Below are 16211 nucleotides of genomic sequence, written 5' to 3' on the forward strand. Positions count from 1 at the left end.
CGAGATCAATTGATAGGATCGGAATATCGGAAGGGTAACCTATTATACAAAGCAGATCTTTCCCGATATATGTCATGACCCGTGAATACCTGATGTTGCAGACGAATCCCAGTATCCCGTGCTGCTCGTGGTTGCGGACCACCGATTGCTCAACGCTTGACGAAACACGTATGCTGGCCTAAGTTCCGAATGTATAACCAAATTCGGTTTGGGAGCTGCAAAGGAATCTCAGACCCGGAGCTATACAGCTACTCCAACCTTCCACCCTGAATCACTCGTTCATGGTTGACCGTAGCATGACGACACACCTTGATGTCGACTACCTAACCACGCATCGATGTCACTAAGGTAGGGCATTTGGTGTGCGATCCTCAGGAACAGAAACTCCGATGCTGATTTGGGGATTCGGGAGACAAATCAACTTATGACGCTGGAACGATGCTATGGATAACCGCTCAGCAAACATGAGCGACAGCGTCATGTCTTGATCACAAATTAGTTGCGTCAATTGCGAACCCCCTGGCTCTGACCACATTCTTAAAAGGCAGGTTGGCCCTCGTATGTAGCTTCGCAACGCTGCACTCTGGGCGCCGGAAAGGTTTCCTAGCACATCACTGGGTAGCATCTCAATTGCCTTCTGGATGTCTGAGGATATCGCCCTTTTTAACCATCACTATGAATTGGAGACACTTTCTGCTGATCAACGTGCTGGCTGGGCTACCTCCCGCCCTCGCAGTCCCTAAGGTGAGGAGAGCCGACGACCCTATTTCAGTGCCATCTATTGTGAGCCACCCGACCTCGTTACCGCACTCTTCCTATACCGCGACTCCCACGACCAGTGGAGCCGAGCGTGCCAGCTCTGTTGGTTCCGGGATCCCGACTTTGGGACTGGCTCCAGGAGCTACCAGCTACCCAAGCGATGGAAAGCTCCATGACCCCCAGCCGGCTCCTTATACACCGGCAGGCGGCGTTGGGACGAACGGCACAACTCCTATCTACAACGCAAAGAGCGACTTTGATTATGAATCACTGGTAGGGCTTCCATCGATTAGCTGGGAGAACAGTAGCTGACTGCTGCCAGGCCCTTGCGCTCTACCTAGAGTACATCGAGCTGGACCTGTTCCACGATGGTCTGGCTCGGTTCTCTGTAGCGGAATTTACTGCCGCTGGTCTCACGGCAGAAGACCGATTCTTGATTGAATTCATGGTTGACCAGGAGGTTGGACATGCAACAATGCTGACCAACATCCTGGGTGCTCAGGCTCCTAGACAATGTGTCTACAACTATCCTTACGCAACCGTTCATGAGTTCATTGACTTCTGCCAAAAGCTCACCCGCTTTGGAGAAGCTGGTGTCCTCGGCTTCTTGCCTCACTTGGATTCACGAGAGGCAGCTGGCCTCTTGGCCCAGTCTATCACCACGGAGGCTCGTCAGCAGATGATCTTCCGCCAGTTTGAAGGTCTCTTCCCAGTGCCTGTGTGGTTCGAGGTTGGGGTGCCTCAGTCCTGGGTATGGACACTGTTGGCTCCGTATATCAGCTACTGCCCTGCCAACCAGACGAGACTGGCATGGCAGAACTTCCCGTCATTGTATATCGAGAACCAGCCAAATCCTTATCGGGTCAATGGATCGTCTTCGGCCAATGAAACACTTCCAGGTGGTGGCATGAACGCTTTGGCCAGCCGGAACGTGACCGGACCCGAGTCATGTCTGAACAAGACGGCCGTGGGCGAGAGCTGCAGCCCGGCAATTACCCATAATCGAACAAGCCCCCTCTCCTACCCGGGCCGAACAGTCACCCTGTCGTGGGACGCTCCGGGCAAGGGTGTGGGCCCGAACAACAGCTACATCACGAACACAACTGCGGGATCCCCGAGTTACGTCCTGTGGGCTTCGCAGTTGAATGTCACGTACTCGACGTTAACCATCAGTGGTAATTCAAGCTATGGAACGACCATCCAGCCCGACCTGTCGACATATGCCGGCGACCCAGCGCTCAATGGTACCATCTTTATCGCAATCACGGACACTGATCTTTTCGTGACTCCGTTCAACATCAGCAGCGTCAACTCTCATATAGTTGCCGGCCCAGCTCTTTACCAAGCTGGCTAAGCTGATCCAATCGGGCGTGGTAGAATGAAGCATGGAATGTTAGACTATATATCTTGCTTGGGGTTCTGACTGATCATGTAATTGTCAAAAGTAAAGAGAAACGGGGATGATGCGTCTTGTGTCTTCAAAAAGTCATTGAACGAATGGAGATGTTTCAGATATGTGCTGTTCTTATAGTGACTACTTATAAATGAATACTACTTGGTGAGAGAGACCGAGAGGCCGCAAATATTGTAGGGAAGAGTAGACATAAAACGGTAACCCCGCTAACTCCGAGGCGATCCCGTCGTTTTGCTAGCTTTGTGATTCCTCCATCAACAGATGCTAAACCCTTATCCTATTCTTCACGAAGACCATCATCCACGAATCTACAGCCTTGCGAACATTCCGAGTAGCATCCTAACCAAGATGGAGGGTCCTAGGAATCGAAAACAGCGACGAGCAGCAGCAACAACAGCAACAACCGCAGCTTCCACCCCTGACTCCTCGTTCGATCCATCTTCGATCCCTTTAGTCCATCCTCAAAAGCCTTCCCCCGACAACGTACCGAGAGGAAAGACGTTGGTGGAACTCATTGCTGAACGACAAAATGAGGTCTTGGGCAAGGAACAGAGGGATACTGCAAAGTCAGGTCCAGAAACGCAATTCATGTCCGTGGATCCGTTATCTGGCAAGATTTCCCAGTTCGACCCTTCAATGCTTTCTAAGGAACAAAGCGATGAGGGCGACCGGGCAGGACCAGCGACCGAGGACTCGCAGATCGAGCCGGACACAGCTGACGACGGTGATGATGCACCGATTCCCCCATTAATCGACACGCTCCTACTCTCCGTACCACTGACGACATTACACCTTACGCTGGCCTACCTGGCGGCTCACCAATACGCGGAAACGATCGAGTTGGAAAAGCTCCTGCGCGAGTCTGCATTTATTGCATTCCCCATTCTGACGTTGCTCGTCCATCTTGCTCATGGACACATCGTATCCATGCATAGGGGGAATACGAAGCAGGAGAAAGTCTCGCTCTTCCCTTGGTCTCAAGACAAGCTCACGCTTTCATTCGTTCGGAAGTTGCTTTTTCCTCCGAGTCTGCGGACAATGGCATTTTTACCTGTTGCCGTCCTCCTGGGAACCAAGCTGATGACTATGACCAACGAGGACCCATACTATGCTGTTATGAAGCGAGCCCCTGCCATCGGAACTTTATGGGTTTGGAGCATTCTGGAAATTCCAGTGGGCGCAGCTGCTTTAGGCGCACTGGGGCCGTTGATCTGGGGTATCTGGTGGAAAGGATACGGTATCTTTTAAGCCACAACGGCCGGGGCAATGTCGCACCATCGTTCCCCACGCATTCTACCGCCGCGGCTGGAAGAGAACTGAAGTTCTAGCCCGGTAATTTTACCCTTGAAGAAGCCTGTTGCAAATTCGCTGTCAATTACTCCTTTGGAGTTGCTCATGGCTGGCTTCGATTGCCAGGATCTTCTGGGATGATCCCGGCACGGGCGCATCTCCCATGTCAGGGCGTCAGCAGTCATGTCGACTCAGACCACAACGGCGATGTGGTACTTTGCATAAGCGAGCTCGTTTCTGCTGGTGCCGCGAAACAATCCAATTGTTTGAAAACACGGCATACACCCCGCCGAGCTCTAGTTGGACGTTAGCATCAATTACGTTTCACCGCATTCGCGCCCGTATGGAGGTTGGAAATGGCACCAGCATGTACATACATAATGTGAAGGCCGCTCTACTGAAGCACCGCTCGAACTCGAAGCTTAACCAATGTCTACCGTGCAATATGCCACATGCAAGGTTCTTATCCTTCACTCCTACTGTCACCGTTACGAGGCTGCGGTCCGAAATCAAATATTGGAGAAGAAGGGTCTGAACATAAGTCGCTCAAGACTCCTGCTGGGCAGATCCATCATGTCTTCTTAACTCATCCCATCACAAGATGAGGATAGATCCTCGAGGATTATTCCGACGTGCGTATTCGCGCTAATGCTCACTGCTTGAAGCCAGGAAAGCATACGAATGGCGAGAATAACACACTACTGTATAGCACTCAGGGGTGTGCATGTCGTCGAGGTGTATAGGACTAGTCTCCCGATCCTGGTCGACTGGATAAGAATCACTACAACGTGCGGCCAATGTGAGTCGCACCGTCACCCCCTCCTGCCTGGGCTGTTCTCGACACAAATGCGGGGATGTTACCTGCGACATCGGGGTTTGTGAGACTGGCACGTCACTTGATGTGAGATTGCCGCGACTGGGAAGTTCATTGCGAAGCGAGTGCAGCACATGTTCGTCCAGTTGACCAAAATCTTGAAAGCATTGCAACCCGCGGTTGCTGCCCGAGGGGACCATGCCTTCTGCAGGTGAACGCATGGCTGACCTGGAAGTGCGAACCCCGATACGAAGGATGACCGCGTTGGGTTGTCTGTCAAGGCACCTCATCGGGCACCTCGTCTGGCATCCAAGGAAATGGCAGTCCTAGCAGAAAATAGCGTCCTTGATCCCGTCCCGGCGAAAGATGTATCTATACTTTTTGAGCTCGATTTCATGGAATCAGGCAAGTCCAGGACGGGCGGCTATAGCGATTCACACAGAATTATCACGGCACCACCGCGACGGACTTGTTTGTTCGCTTCTTGGGCTGCATGGCCCATTCAGGATATTTGCCAATGCGGTTCGCTCCAAGGGGATGATGCGCTATCCTCGACCTGCCCGTTTGGGATATTCTTAATTTGAAGCGAGGGTTCTGGCCGTCCGGTCTCTTGCTGACCAAGGCTGTTAGGTTCTTCAAGGATCAGCGATTTGCTTGACAGGAGGCACCTTTCAAGCGCCATTTTGCGAAGGATGATCTTCGAGGTCGAAGGCGTGGAGGCGTGGCTGCTCCCAGCGCTGTTCAGTAGCGAACCAAGGCTACCATGACGTCGATGATGAGGGGTTGACCACTTGTTGTAACCCACATATCCCGTGTTCTATTCATCTGGCCCAACCGGATTGACAATCTACTACGTTATCATCCCAAGTTGCCCGTGGCGCGGGATACTAGATGAGGAGAGGCGGTCACCGCTGCCCAGCGAACCGTGTCTATTGCCGTATCGGGTAACTGGCATATCAGCCGAATGATCGTCACTCATGATCTCGCACACTTTGATGACCAGACCGGATGTCGCGATACAATTGTCCGGCAAAGGCCTGTGATCAACATGGCTACACCAGAATGATTACATTGACTCAGAGAAATGTATGATTCCAGCTCGATCTCGAAAGATGTCCCAGCACTGGACGGGTGGCTGGTGCGCCTGCGCCACAAGGTGGAGAGTCTGCAAGAACTATTTGCGCTAAAAGTCAATAGTGCGAACGTCAGACATCCATTCAGAATTCAGATCAGACTCAATCCAGAGGAAGAAAAGAAAAAAGCGAAGAGCTGAGCGGATCGGTCGGCTCAGTTGACCTCGTTTCTGGGTCGATCGATAAGCTGTTGCTGTCTAGGAATCTTGACACGGGCTCATGGCGATCCTCGGTCAAGTTCCCTCCGCTGTTTATTCGAGTAGATTGATGGTACTTTGTGCCAACTCTAATTACATCCATGAACCTAGTCGTTTGGTTGAGGCATGCGATAAAGGTGTCGATCAATCTATTCCGCTCAGTATGACATTAGGCTGATCATCTCGATCCGATATCACACGATTGGCGTTATATGATCGCACCCAATCGAATGAGCTGACTCGACGTCGCGGTGGCAGGAGTTGATCAGCAGTCGTTCTAGGCGTCAATTGCACAATTTTTGGCGAATTTCGAAAACAATGGAAGCGAGAAGAGTCCAAACAGGATGCACAGGGAAGAGAAGCAAGGGTAGTACTCCGTACACATGACGGTCTAGTCATGCAGAGAGGCCAAAGAACTCCGTACAATATACCCAAAGCGGCACGGCGAAGTTCGCCGTCGAACCCGTTACTCAATCGTAGTGTCTCTCGTGCCGGTGAAACTAAAGCCATGAATCAAGGTATGCGCTGTAAGCCAGTAGATTTTGTACGACACATGGACACTATCAAGCGAAGGACTGACTAGGTGTTTCGACTTGTTCGTGATCTGGATACACTGCCTATTGTATTCCATCGAGACTCAGTACTTTGCGAGCATGATTGGCCATCCCGAGGAAGCATTTCACATGTCGTGTACCCAAAGTACCATTGTTTGGTTACTCGGGTCATTTCAGGACCTGTTTCTTTTGAATTCACCTGAGAATACGATATGCACATGCCTCCATGGCCATAAGCCAGTGAAAGCTGCTCAACTTGAGGCCATAGCAAAAAACCATAGATGGTCATGCATCGTAACCGTTCATCTCATGTACTGATGCCTGAGGATTGCAAGGAAGTAGGTACCTTGCTTCGTGCATCGCGTTTCACATGCGATTTCGCATTCCGAACCAAGATTTCGATTTACCAGAATGGGGACTGGGGGATTTTGATTTTGGTGTCGACGGATCCTCACCGTCATCTTGCCAGGGCAGTTCTACTCTACTCTGTGTTTTTGTATCGGTGAGAAGTGAGCCAAAACTCTACACGAACAAATAGTGTTTTGCGCACTCTCAGGCCTCGAGTCCTTCGAGTCCTCAACTATGGGTAAATAGACTGTATCACATTCACACGTACGTGGATCTACGTGAGGGAGGAATTTCCTACCTGACACATGCACGGTGCACGCAGTGTGCATAAGCTTATGATGCAAGGGGAGCCCTACTGCATCTCAACGAGAGTCAACGCTTACGCACAATGTTCGCCAGTGTTCAGCAGTAGCTCGTCTCGTCCCAGGCGGTGACTGGGGGAACTGGGATTGCTTGCGCCTGCGCCACATCTTGTGTCTCCGACTCCGGCCGGCCAGCCGAGCCGAGATTTGAGTGCAGCGCGCCAGGCCAGGATCAACATGGCAAAAAGTAAAAACACAAGAACTAAAGACTAAGGTAAGCGTGCGGGGCCCGAACCAGAACCAGAACCAGAACACAGAACCAGAACCCACAATGACAAATTCTGGTTTTTGGGGACGAGATTCCAGGTTTGATTGGTTGGATATACTTGATTTCAAGATTTGGTTGAGAATTGGAGATACTCCGTAGGTAGATATTGTTCGCTGTCATTTTATCATCTACTCTGCTGTAGGAGTAGTGCGACTGTCCAAGTAACTAGGTACTGTACGTAGGTACGTATATTCAAAGAAGTAAGTAAGAAAGAAAAAAAAAAAAAAAAAAAATCAAAAATCAAAAATCAATCCCATCAGCGCCTGTGCCTATGCCTTATGCCCACGCCTGTTGACCGTAGCCCTGGAAACAGCAAGAAACATGAAAAAAAAAAGTGACTGGTACCGTAGTGTGAACTACACGGCCACACGGCCCTTGTGCACCAACCCCAACCCCCCAGTCCACTAGCGGCTCCCTTGAACCGCGCCAGCAGACTGGATACCATGTCGCGGTACGTGTTCATCTGTGAGAGCTTGAAGCGCTGGATTTTCCCGCTGGCCGTGCGGGGGATTTCCTCCACAAAGACTATCCCCCCGTCTAGCGCCTTGTAGCTGGCCAGTTGGCGGCGCGCAAACTGGTAGACTTCTTCCGCCGTCAGCCGATTTGCAGCCGGTCCCTTGGCCCTCACCACGAAGGCGCGGGGCAATTCGGTGCTGCCGTCTTTGGAGGTGACGCCTGTGACGGCGGCGTCTTCGATGCCGGGGTGTTTGAGGAGAACCGCTTCGAGTTCAGCGGGGGCAACTTGCCATCTTTTCCCAGGATTAGCACTACTAGCCGCACTAAAAGAAAGCGAGTAAACTCACCCTCGCACTTTGATGAGTTCCTTGGTCCGTCCAACGATAAAGTACTGCCCGTTCTGGACATAGGCCACATCACCCGTCCGGAACCAGCCATATGCATCTTTGGCGTCGTTGCGGCCCTTGTAGCTCATCAGCACCCCCGCCCCGCGCACATACAGCTCCCCGGGTCGAGACTCCCCTGCACCACGTTCCCGTCCTGACCGACCAGTCGCACCTCGTATCCAGGTAACAGACGTCCGATACTTCCAGGGTTCCCATGCTCGCCGTATCGCGTCTGAAACACGACCCCAACCTCGGTCATGCCCCAGAGCTGAGTCGCGCGAGCATGTGGGTGCAGCAGTCGCTGGAATTGCTCCATTGAAGGGCCGTCAATGGGCGCACCCGCGACGCCGACGTACCGCAGCGTCCCCATGTAATCTGCGATCGGGGGAGCACTGCGATTGAAAACGTGGATCATGGCGGGGACCATGTAGGTCTCCGTGATCTGGTAGTGGTAGATGGCGGCGACATACTGAGTCAGCTCGAAGCGCGGCAGGACGAAGAGCGGCTGGCCGTAGCGGATGGGGAAGATGTGCGTCCAGAGCGACCCGAACAGATGGAACATGGGCAGGGAGATGAGCCGAGTAACTACGTAGGGGACATCATAGTTGATACTGAGGTGATGAGATACGATTGCGTGATGCGAAAGCAGGGCTCCCTTGGGCAGGCCGCCCGTCCCACTGGTGGAGAACATGGCGGCCGGCGTCGACTTTGCGATCGCCGGGTCATTGAACCGCACCCAGTCGTTCTCCCCATAGCTGAGCAGTTGCGCGAAATTCAGATACACGGCGTCGTTGTCAGGAATCAAGGCCAGCGGGCCCGACAACAGCAATTGGGCGATATGGTGGGGAGCGTATTCATCCAGCAAACACACCTGGCTCGAGAGCATTCCACGGGCGGCGGAGACGCTGAGAACGTTGGGGAGAGCATCGCGCGACGTAATGATCAGCTTCGGATCTGCCAATTGCAGGATATGCTCGAGTTCTTGAGGTTGGCTGCGAGAATTGGAGCCCATGAACACACCGCCAGCGCCGATGATAGCGAAAAACAGTGCGGGGTATATGATCTGCATGCATGAGAAATCATTAGTACATTAGTCCGCCGCAAAAAGAATGCAGAAAGAACAAAAGCTAAAGCTCCAGCAAGGTACAAAACCGGAAGGAGGCGTAAAACTCGGTGAGAAAAGCAGAGCAGAGTGGGTTTGCAGGAACTCCGTACAGAATTTCCCAAATGGACCAATACGCAGTCTCCGCGCTGCACATGATGGGCCTTGAGTCCGGCTATGAGTGTTCTGACCAGCAGCCGAAACTGACTGGCATCGAGTGAACGCGAGGGGTCTTGGGCGTCTATGAAGATCGGTCGTCGCTGGTCATACTGGTTGGGGCCGTCGAAGCAAAAGGTCAACAAGTCGGTGTATACAGGGTGAGCCTCAGGACTGGCACTGCTTGGACTGCGAGCTCCTGGCCCGGGCATCGCCGAAGATCGTTCCCAGAGTCCCATCTTCTCCAAGTATTAGACAAGAAAAGCAAAAAGACAAGAAAATAAAGGTATAGGAGCTACTCCGTAGTAGGGGTGGTGAATCTGGGCGTCCTCGCTGGTAGAGCCGGCGAAGCAAGTCTGATGAAGATGCGAAGAAAAAATCTATCCTTTTGCTCCATGGGGAGACGCAGTGATAAATAGCTTGCCATTTGCATTTTGTATCTTCTATTTCAAATCTTTAGGCAGTTGTCACGATGAAGTGATCCTATGCGACAATTCCAATTTCCTAGACGCGAGATCTCCATGATTTGGAATTGCCAGCAGGCGTGGCGCAAACCCCCAAACACCGTCGGTGTCAGCCTCGATCTTAGTCTAAAACAATGGAAATTAGATTGATAATCCCGGCTTCTGATTAGAATAGTCAAATCACCTGGACGAGACTTTTCAGATCAGCGCCTCGCTGATCGTCCTCGCCCGACGCTTGTGAGAAGCTGCAGCGAATGAACACACTCTGTTCAGCATTCAGATCGGAGCGGGGTGGGTCAGTAAAAAGGGAGAAAAAAAAAAAAAGAAGCCATAGAGTAATAGATGTCTAGACTAATGTCTGTTCTTGGTAGTCACTAGCAAGGCATCTAGTACGTAGTCTAGAAGTCGTAGTGTTGATGTTCAGACGAACATGTTCAGACCCAGCTGGAGTGTTTTCTGGGATCGTCCTGTGACTCCATAACTTTATCGAGCCAATCTCTGTGCACGAGTGGCCTCTTCTCCCACCCATCTCACATCACTCCATCACTCCATCACTCCATCAGTCCAGCAACTTCATCTTCCATCTATTCGACTCCAATTACCCTTTCAGCCGGCCCGTCACCGTCATTTCTTAGCATTCTGGCAATCTCTTGTATCCACTTTTTTTTTCTTGCTGTATTCCCTGTCCTTGTTGTCCTTAGTCCACAAGTCACTCCCTTCTCCAGCTGAACCCCAATGCTATCTCGGTCTTCTCCTCCCCGTTCTGGAATCCCTTAGTAGTGACCTCGGCTGCGTCTACCAGTCCATACCATCGCTCTTGTTGAGCCTTGGGAAACTAGTTGCAGAAAGCCATCAAGGGATGATCTACATTCCACAGGACACCCCCCTCCCACGCCATGCTCGTTCAGATCCGTGATCCATGTCAGCCTGACGTCCGGTCGATCAGATCCCGGATATCCGTGCAGGATCTGCTCACATTGAGTCTCGGTGTAGATAGACGGCTCAACAAAGTGACTTTGGCTCGTTCCAAATTCGTGCCACTATCACCGTACCCACCACCCACGGGCTACAACCCACCGCTATACCTAGCCCGACCAGCCAGCCCGCCCATTGGGAATGTGATGAAGTGATTCCACCAATGTCTCTCTGCCAGTGATCTTTGGAGTAAGCATCTGTGCGCTGAGATCCGCAAGTCCGCGTATTTGACGAACCTGTCAAGGGATCTGCAAGATCCTGCGTCGCCTGGCACCTCCGCCTGTCCGATGAGCGGTTCGAATCCATTATCTTGGTAATTTCTGATCCTTGGACGGGCTTGACCGGTGGACCATGCGAACGCCACTGATACTCACGTTCCTTACTGGCGCCCTGTTTTCTGACCAGGATTCTTCATGCAACCTTGACCGGGCTGCATGAGCCACTCAAGTTTGATATCTCTCTTCCTAAGCTGCGCCTGATGCAGCCCGCGGTTCACCCCAATTCGTCACCAGATGGGCCGGGTTCCCCTCTCTGCGCCATTGCTCATTGGTTCCCTGATATACCACTTTTGGGAAATGAGGAGCTGAGGCAAGGGCGTCGTGATGCGGCCTTGGGCTGCCCATTGGTACAGCCCTTGGAGGTGACTAGTGATGCGGAACGGAGCTCCGTACGGTGGTATCACATCCTCAGAAATGGTGGATAAAAAAAAAAAGCTCAGTCTCTCGACGGAAGCTTGCCGAGGTCCATGCATGCGGCACAGTGCCGTAGCGGATGTCACGAACTTTACGAAAAATCTAGAGACTATTCGATTGTCTAATGTAGGCGCACAGTTCGGGCAATGGCCCCATCTGGGAAGATGTCAACGCGAGTCAGGACTCAAAAGGCGCAGGGTGCCGTCATACTACTGTGTGTGTGTTGCTATCAAGTGTGGCCTTCACTGTTCATACCTCTATACCACCGGTGCTGGCATCCTCCGCATCCTTCCATCCATGTCTTCATTTCACACAAGCAACATGTCGTTGTCAGAGAAGAGTGAAATCTCAATACCTCCCCCTGCCAAGTGCAGGTCCCACTCATCCAATCCCAGCAACGTCACACTGGTCGACGTCGAGAAGGAGATTGCCAAAATCCTGGCCGAGAAAAATGGCTCGTCGAAGGAAGTTGACCTCGAAGCGCAGGGCGGTGCCCGCAAGAAGAGACACGCCTTCATCTCGTTCATCCGATATACCGCCCTCGACATCTACCGGCGTCTCTTCTCCCTAGTTTTCCTCGCCAACCTGGCTGTCTTCATTGCCGTCCTGACGGCAGACCGAAAGCTGCTGGCCCTTGTGAACGCCACGGCGGCCAACGTGCTTGCCTGTGGCCTGGCCCGGCAGCCGCTGGTGGTCAATGCCATTTTTGTCATTGTCTGCTCGATTCCGCGGTCCGCGCCGTTGCGGCTGCGGCGCATCGCGGCCAAAGTGTACCACTATGGCGGGGTCCACAGTGGGTGCGGCATCGCTTCCTTCCTCTGGTATGCAGGCTTCGTTGGCCTGATGTCGAAGGAGTACTGGTCTCCAGCCGGTGAAGCGGGCAACGCCGCCTTCTCAATCCTGCCTGTGGTCCTCTCCTACATCATCCTAGCCTTACTGCTCGCCATCATCCTCGTCGCCCACCCGGCCTTCCGCATGAAGAAGCACGACTATTTCGAGCTTACGCATCGCTTCTCCGCTTGGGTCGTGGTGGTCCTCTTCGTCATCCTCCTGCTCGTCTTTTCCGGCGAGGCCAGTCGCGCCGCCAACCAACCTCTGGGGACCTTCCTTCTCCATCTCCCAGCTTTCTGGTTTCTCGTGATCACAGTCCTCGCTATCATCCACCCCTGGCTTCTCCTCCGCAAAGTTCCCGTCGTCGGGGAAACTCTTTCCCCGCACGCGGTCAGGCTGCACATGAACCACACAAGCACCACCTTCGGCAAGGGCATCCAGCTAGCCACGCACCCCTTGCAAGACTGGCACGGCTTTGCCACCTTCCCTGATCCCGACGGAGCGAGCTTCTCATGCCTTGTCTCAAGAGCAGGCGACTGGACCAGCGCCCGCATCAAATGCCCCCCAAAACACATCTGGAAACGCGGTGTTCTCATCTACGGCTTCGCGTACGCCATGCGGGTCTTCAAGCGTGTTATCGTCGTCACGACAGGCTCAGGCATCGGCCCCTGCCTCTCCTTCCTCGGCGATGAAAATCGTCCCGCTCTCCGGGTGGTATGGCAAACCCGTTCCCCGCTCAGGACATACGGCCGGGATGTCTTCAACCTCGTGAAGAAGCTGGATGACGACCCTGTGATCATCGAGACAAACCAGTCCGGGAGAGTAGATATGCTCCCCATCATCCGGAGGTTATACACTGAATTCGAAGCCGAGGCCATCTGCGTCATCAGCAACCCCGTCGTCACGAAGAGAGTCGTCTTCGACTTGGAGAGCGGGGGATACCCGCCTTTGGGCCTATTTTCGATTCGTGATAAAATCATCGTTCCTCTTGCCTGTATCAATTGCTTGTTATCAACCGAAGTTTGTTTGTTTAGTGCATTTGGCGTACGTATGGAGTTTTAGGATGGTATGGAAAACCTGAGGCTTGCTTTAGCTGCTGTTATATAGCAGATGCAGATATCGGATCGGATGTTCCTGGCTTAAGAGTCAGCTCACCTGACTATGAATATATGAATATCGATGGTTACGTTGGACATACAAACTTGGGTCATCCGGTAGCTTCACTGCTTGCGTGCCTTTTAACCATGTGTGGCCTAAACATGGATAGCTGTAAGGGTTACGAGTCTGCAATTCCCCGATGATCAAAGGAGTTGATACTGTCAACTTATGGGATGTAGTCTGCTGTACCTGCCGCAGACATCACGCTACTGTTGTTCATCCCTACGAATTACAGAAACCTACAGGCACGAAGAAAACCGTAGCAAGAAAGCTTCGAGCAATAGATTAGAATTTGTACATATGCACGTGGTCGTCATGATTGTTAAAAAAAGACATAGAAAAAAGGAAACGCCAAATCAGACGTGGGTATCATGGGAATCCATCGATGAAACTCTTTTTTTTGTTGCCAAAACCACCAGTAGTAGGCATGCCACATAGGGCCATTAAGATATAAGAAAAAGCGTCATAACGCAAATATTGCTCGAAACTCCTTTCCCCGTTGTATTGTATTGGTTTGCCCTTTTCCTTCATGAAGGAATCAAGTAAATCATTCCGTTCATAAGTGTTCGTAACGTCATGAGGGTGAATGGACCGATAATGGATCCATGAGAATAGCAGGACGACAAATGGTTCAATGTTCAGATGCACGGGAATCAGCAGATAGTCCGCGGCTTCGGCTTCCTGATTCCATTGGCTCCGCGGTCAGGTCTTCGGTGGTGAGTCGACTCCGCCCGCGCACAGAGCCAGCTGAGTCGCTGTCCAGATGCAGAGACTCCATCCGTTCCAGTTCTTCATAGTCGGGGAGGGACAGAGGAGATCCACGATAGTCCTCCATGATGCTATTACCATCGAGCATAGTGTATCCAGGAGGGCTCGCTGGCACGTCCTCGTACACAGGAGGCATCTCCTCATCCCAGCTGATGCCTAGCCCGCTTCTTTCAGTGACGTGCAAGTGGAACTGCATACGGAGCACCCGTGCGGCGCCAGTAGGTGTGATCGAGCGTGTGTTGCGGTTGGGGCAGAACTCCTCGGCGACGATCAACTCAATCACGAGGTTGTGCTTGACCTCGAGGCCATTGGGAACCTCCAGGTCACACACTGGGTTGCAGGTAGGGTTGATGCTGGCTTCGAACTGCATGCTGATCTCGCCGCCTGCGGTGTCGAAATCCGTCTTCCAACCGTCCTTTTCTTCGTTGTGGCCGATAATGCGAGTCTCTTGGTGCAGGACACCCTTCCCTTCGCCACCGATCTTGTGAGCGTGCTTGGGGCAGGCTGTCGAGACAACCTTCTGATGTTCTTCAATGCGCCACATCATTTTGCGCAAACGCCAACGAGTTTGGGTCTCTTCGCCCTTATCCACGACCCCACTCAATGTCATCTGAACTGGGAATGTCCCAATGGGATGAACGACAGACGGAAGCACGATGCGGCCGGTGAGGTTTGTCGGCGGGAAGATGCGGATGGATGACTTGTCGTTGCCCGGGAGTATGGCGCGCTTGATATGCAATGGCATTCTGTAGGTGTACTCCTCGCCGCTGGTGTTGTGCGCGCGTGCAGAAAGGTAGTACTCAACCTGACCCAGCGACCCATTGCACGACGCAGGCAAGTGACCGGGGAACAGATAGCTAAAGGGGAAATCATGCACTCCGTGCTTGAGGGTGAGCGATTCTGTGAGGAAGTTCCAGCTGGTCAATTCCTCGGTCCGTGATGCGCAGTTGGGGCATTCCCGCGACACAGGCTTCTTGGTAGTAACCTTGGTGAACAGCTTCATATCGAACTTGTTCAGGGTGACTGTGTTGGCCTGCTCTGAGACTGTGATCCTCAAACGTCCAGAGAATAACGCGCCGGTCGAGTTTGCAGGGGTTCCGTAGCAGACAAGGGGTGGAGATTCGACAATGACGTCCAGCTTGGCGGCAGCGGCGGTGATATCCTCCTTACCGGAACGCTCCTTTGAGCGCGCTGATCTGCCATGACTGCGCTTCTTGTCCTTGCTGTGGTCTCTGTGAGGATGAATCAGGTGGTCCATGTTAAAAGACAGACGACGCTCTGGAGACCTCGCTCGATCAGTGTGCGCGTGGGGCTTCTTGGGAGCCACGGTAGTGGTCGTAATCTCGTTGACGGATGAGGTTGAGGAGGAATTCGAGTGTGAGAGGAGAGAGGAATGTAGAGCAGCGGGCCGAACAAAACTAGAAAGGAGACGGCCAGGCATGGTGACTCGTTCTCTGCTGAGATAGTGTCGACAGGCAGGCAGATGCGCCTATACTGGAGATCAAGTTCAGACTTTGGATGCTCGTGGTGTTGCGCTGCTGTTGCTACTGATATATGATATCAAACTCAGGATTCAGTTTGCGGAAGTTGAGAGGCGAGGATGGCAATGCACAGCATGACACTATTGCAATTGAACTATAGCTTGTATGGTGGCTTGGAGGTGTGAAGGATGTATGAAGTGGGAGGCAAGAGTAGTAGAGGAACAATAGAAGACGAGGATAGTGGGCGAGCAGCTCCCTTTGAATGAAAGCAGACAACCTTGATTTTATTAGCTCGGAGTCAGAAAATGGATATACAACCCTTTCTGTTAAGATTTTTCTAGGAGGTTCCCACTTTGCATGTAACAACAGGTACCATAAATTGCATTGTGACGCCTTTTTTGCTGAATTTTCTATTTTTTCTGGACGGGCCCCCTCTCATGTCTCCGTCACATTGCCCAAGGAAGGCACAACCTAGTGGGTCGTGGCAGAAAAAGCGTCATAGTGGGGCTTACCATACGCTTTACCATACGTGACACTATTACAGTACCACCAATTCGCCGAGCTAAAAAAAGTTTCTTGTCTCAGGGCCGCAGTTTGACTTGT

General features: G+C 52.3%; 7 protein-coding genes across 7 annotated transcripts; 3 read left to right on the forward strand and 4 right to left on the reverse strand.

Annotated features, from left to right (window-relative positions):
* The first annotated feature begins 648 nt into the window (after positions 1 to 648).
* Positions 649 to 2314, forward strand: P174DRAFT_402789 (ferritin-like domain-containing protein). The gene is made up of 2 exons (XM_024823964.1): positions 649 to 1032; positions 1082 to 2314. Exons 1-2 carry the CDS (start codon positions 676 to 678, stop codon positions 2111 to 2113), a joined length of 1389 nt encoding a protein of 462 aa, XP_024686138.1. The 5' UTR covers positions 649 to 675; the 3' UTR covers positions 2114 to 2314.
* Positions 2315 to 2418: 104 nt separating this feature from the next.
* P174DRAFT_439311 (uncharacterized protein) lies at positions 2419 to 3765 on the forward strand. The gene has a single exon (XM_024826762.1). It carries the CDS (start codon positions 2762 to 2764, stop codon positions 3419 to 3421), a length of 660 nt encoding a protein of 219 aa, XP_024686139.1. The 5' UTR covers positions 2419 to 2761; the 3' UTR covers positions 3422 to 3765.
* A 288-nt stretch (positions 3766 to 4053) lies between these two features.
* On the reverse strand, positions 4054 to 4964 carry P174DRAFT_112718 (uncharacterized protein). Its single transcript, XM_024821037.1, has one exon. It carries the CDS (start codon positions 4565 to 4567, stop codon positions 4109 to 4111), a length of 459 nt encoding a protein of 152 aa, XP_024686140.1. The 5' UTR covers positions 4568 to 4964; the 3' UTR covers positions 4054 to 4108.
* A 686-nt stretch (positions 4965 to 5650) lies between these two features.
* Positions 5651 to 6377, reverse strand: P174DRAFT_112691 (uncharacterized protein). Its single transcript, XM_024821036.1, has one exon. The coding sequence runs from the start codon at positions 6115 to 6117 to the stop codon at positions 5752 to 5754; it is 366 nt and encodes a 121-aa protein (XP_024686141.1). The 5' UTR covers positions 6118 to 6377; the 3' UTR covers positions 5651 to 5751.
* A 1038-nt stretch (positions 6378 to 7415) lies between these two features.
* Positions 7416 to 9963, reverse strand: afeA (adenylate-forming enzyme AfeA; the record flags this gene model as incomplete). Its single annotated transcript, XM_024831684.1, has 6 exons — positions 9888 to 9963; positions 9197 to 9829; positions 8141 to 9044; positions 7943 to 8117; positions 7510 to 7888; positions 7416 to 7442 (listed from the first exon to the last, which is right to left on the reverse strand). The coding sequence occupies exons 2-6, from the start codon at positions 9476 to 9478 to the stop codon at positions 7416 to 7418; spliced, it is 1767 nt and encodes a 588-aa protein (XP_024686142.1). The 5' UTR covers positions 9479 to 9829; positions 9888 to 9963.
* Positions 9964 to 11691: 1728 nt separating this feature from the next.
* P174DRAFT_428976 (integral membrane protein TmpA) lies at positions 11692 to 13263 on the forward strand (the record flags this gene model as incomplete). The annotated part of the gene is made up of 1 exon (XM_024825544.1): positions 11692 to 13263. The coding sequence occupies one exon, from the start codon at positions 11692 to 11694 to the stop codon at positions 13261 to 13263; it is 1572 nt and encodes a 523-aa protein (XP_024686143.1).
* Positions 13264 to 13663: 400 nt separating this feature from the next.
* Positions 13664 to 16013, reverse strand: P174DRAFT_439315 (alpha-arrestin). The gene has a single exon (XM_024826763.1). It carries the CDS (start codon positions 15566 to 15568, stop codon positions 13991 to 13993), a length of 1578 nt encoding a protein of 525 aa, XP_024686144.1. The 5' UTR covers positions 15569 to 16013; the 3' UTR covers positions 13664 to 13990.
* Between the last annotated feature and the right edge of the window lie 198 nt (positions 16014 to 16211).

This window comes from Aspergillus novofumigatus, assembly GCF_002847465.1.
Source record: "Aspergillus novofumigatus IBT 16806 chromosome Unknown P174scaffold_2, whole genome shotgun sequence".
Classification (NCBI taxonomy): Eukaryota; Fungi; Ascomycota; class Eurotiomycetes; order Eurotiales; family Aspergillaceae; genus Aspergillus; species Aspergillus novofumigatus.

Bases quoted from the DNA above. Each gene is read 5' to 3' on its own strand.
- P174DRAFT_402789 (XM_024823964.1), top strand. From the start codon at position 676: ATGAATTGGAGACACTTTCTGCTGATCAACGTGCTGGCTGGGCTACCT. The intron at 1,033-1,081 runs GTAGGGCTTCCA...GACTGCTGCCAG, and splicing joins ACTTTGATTATGAATCACTG to GCCCTTGCGCTCTACCTAGA.
- P174DRAFT_439311 (XM_024826762.1), top strand. From the start codon at position 2,762: ATGTCCGTGGATCCGTTATCTGGCAAGATTTCCCAGTTCGACCCTTCA.
- P174DRAFT_112718 (XM_024821037.1), bottom strand. From the start codon at position 4,567: ATGAGGTGCCTTGACAGACAACCCAACGCGGTCATCCTTCGTATCGGG.
- P174DRAFT_112691 (XM_024821036.1), bottom strand. From the start codon at position 6,117: ATGGCTTTAGTTTCACCGGCACGAGAGACACTACGATTGAGTAACGGG.
- P174DRAFT_439315 (XM_024826763.1), bottom strand. From the start codon at position 15,568: ATGCCTGGCCGTCTCCTTTCTAGTTTTGTTCGGCCCGCTGCTCTACAT.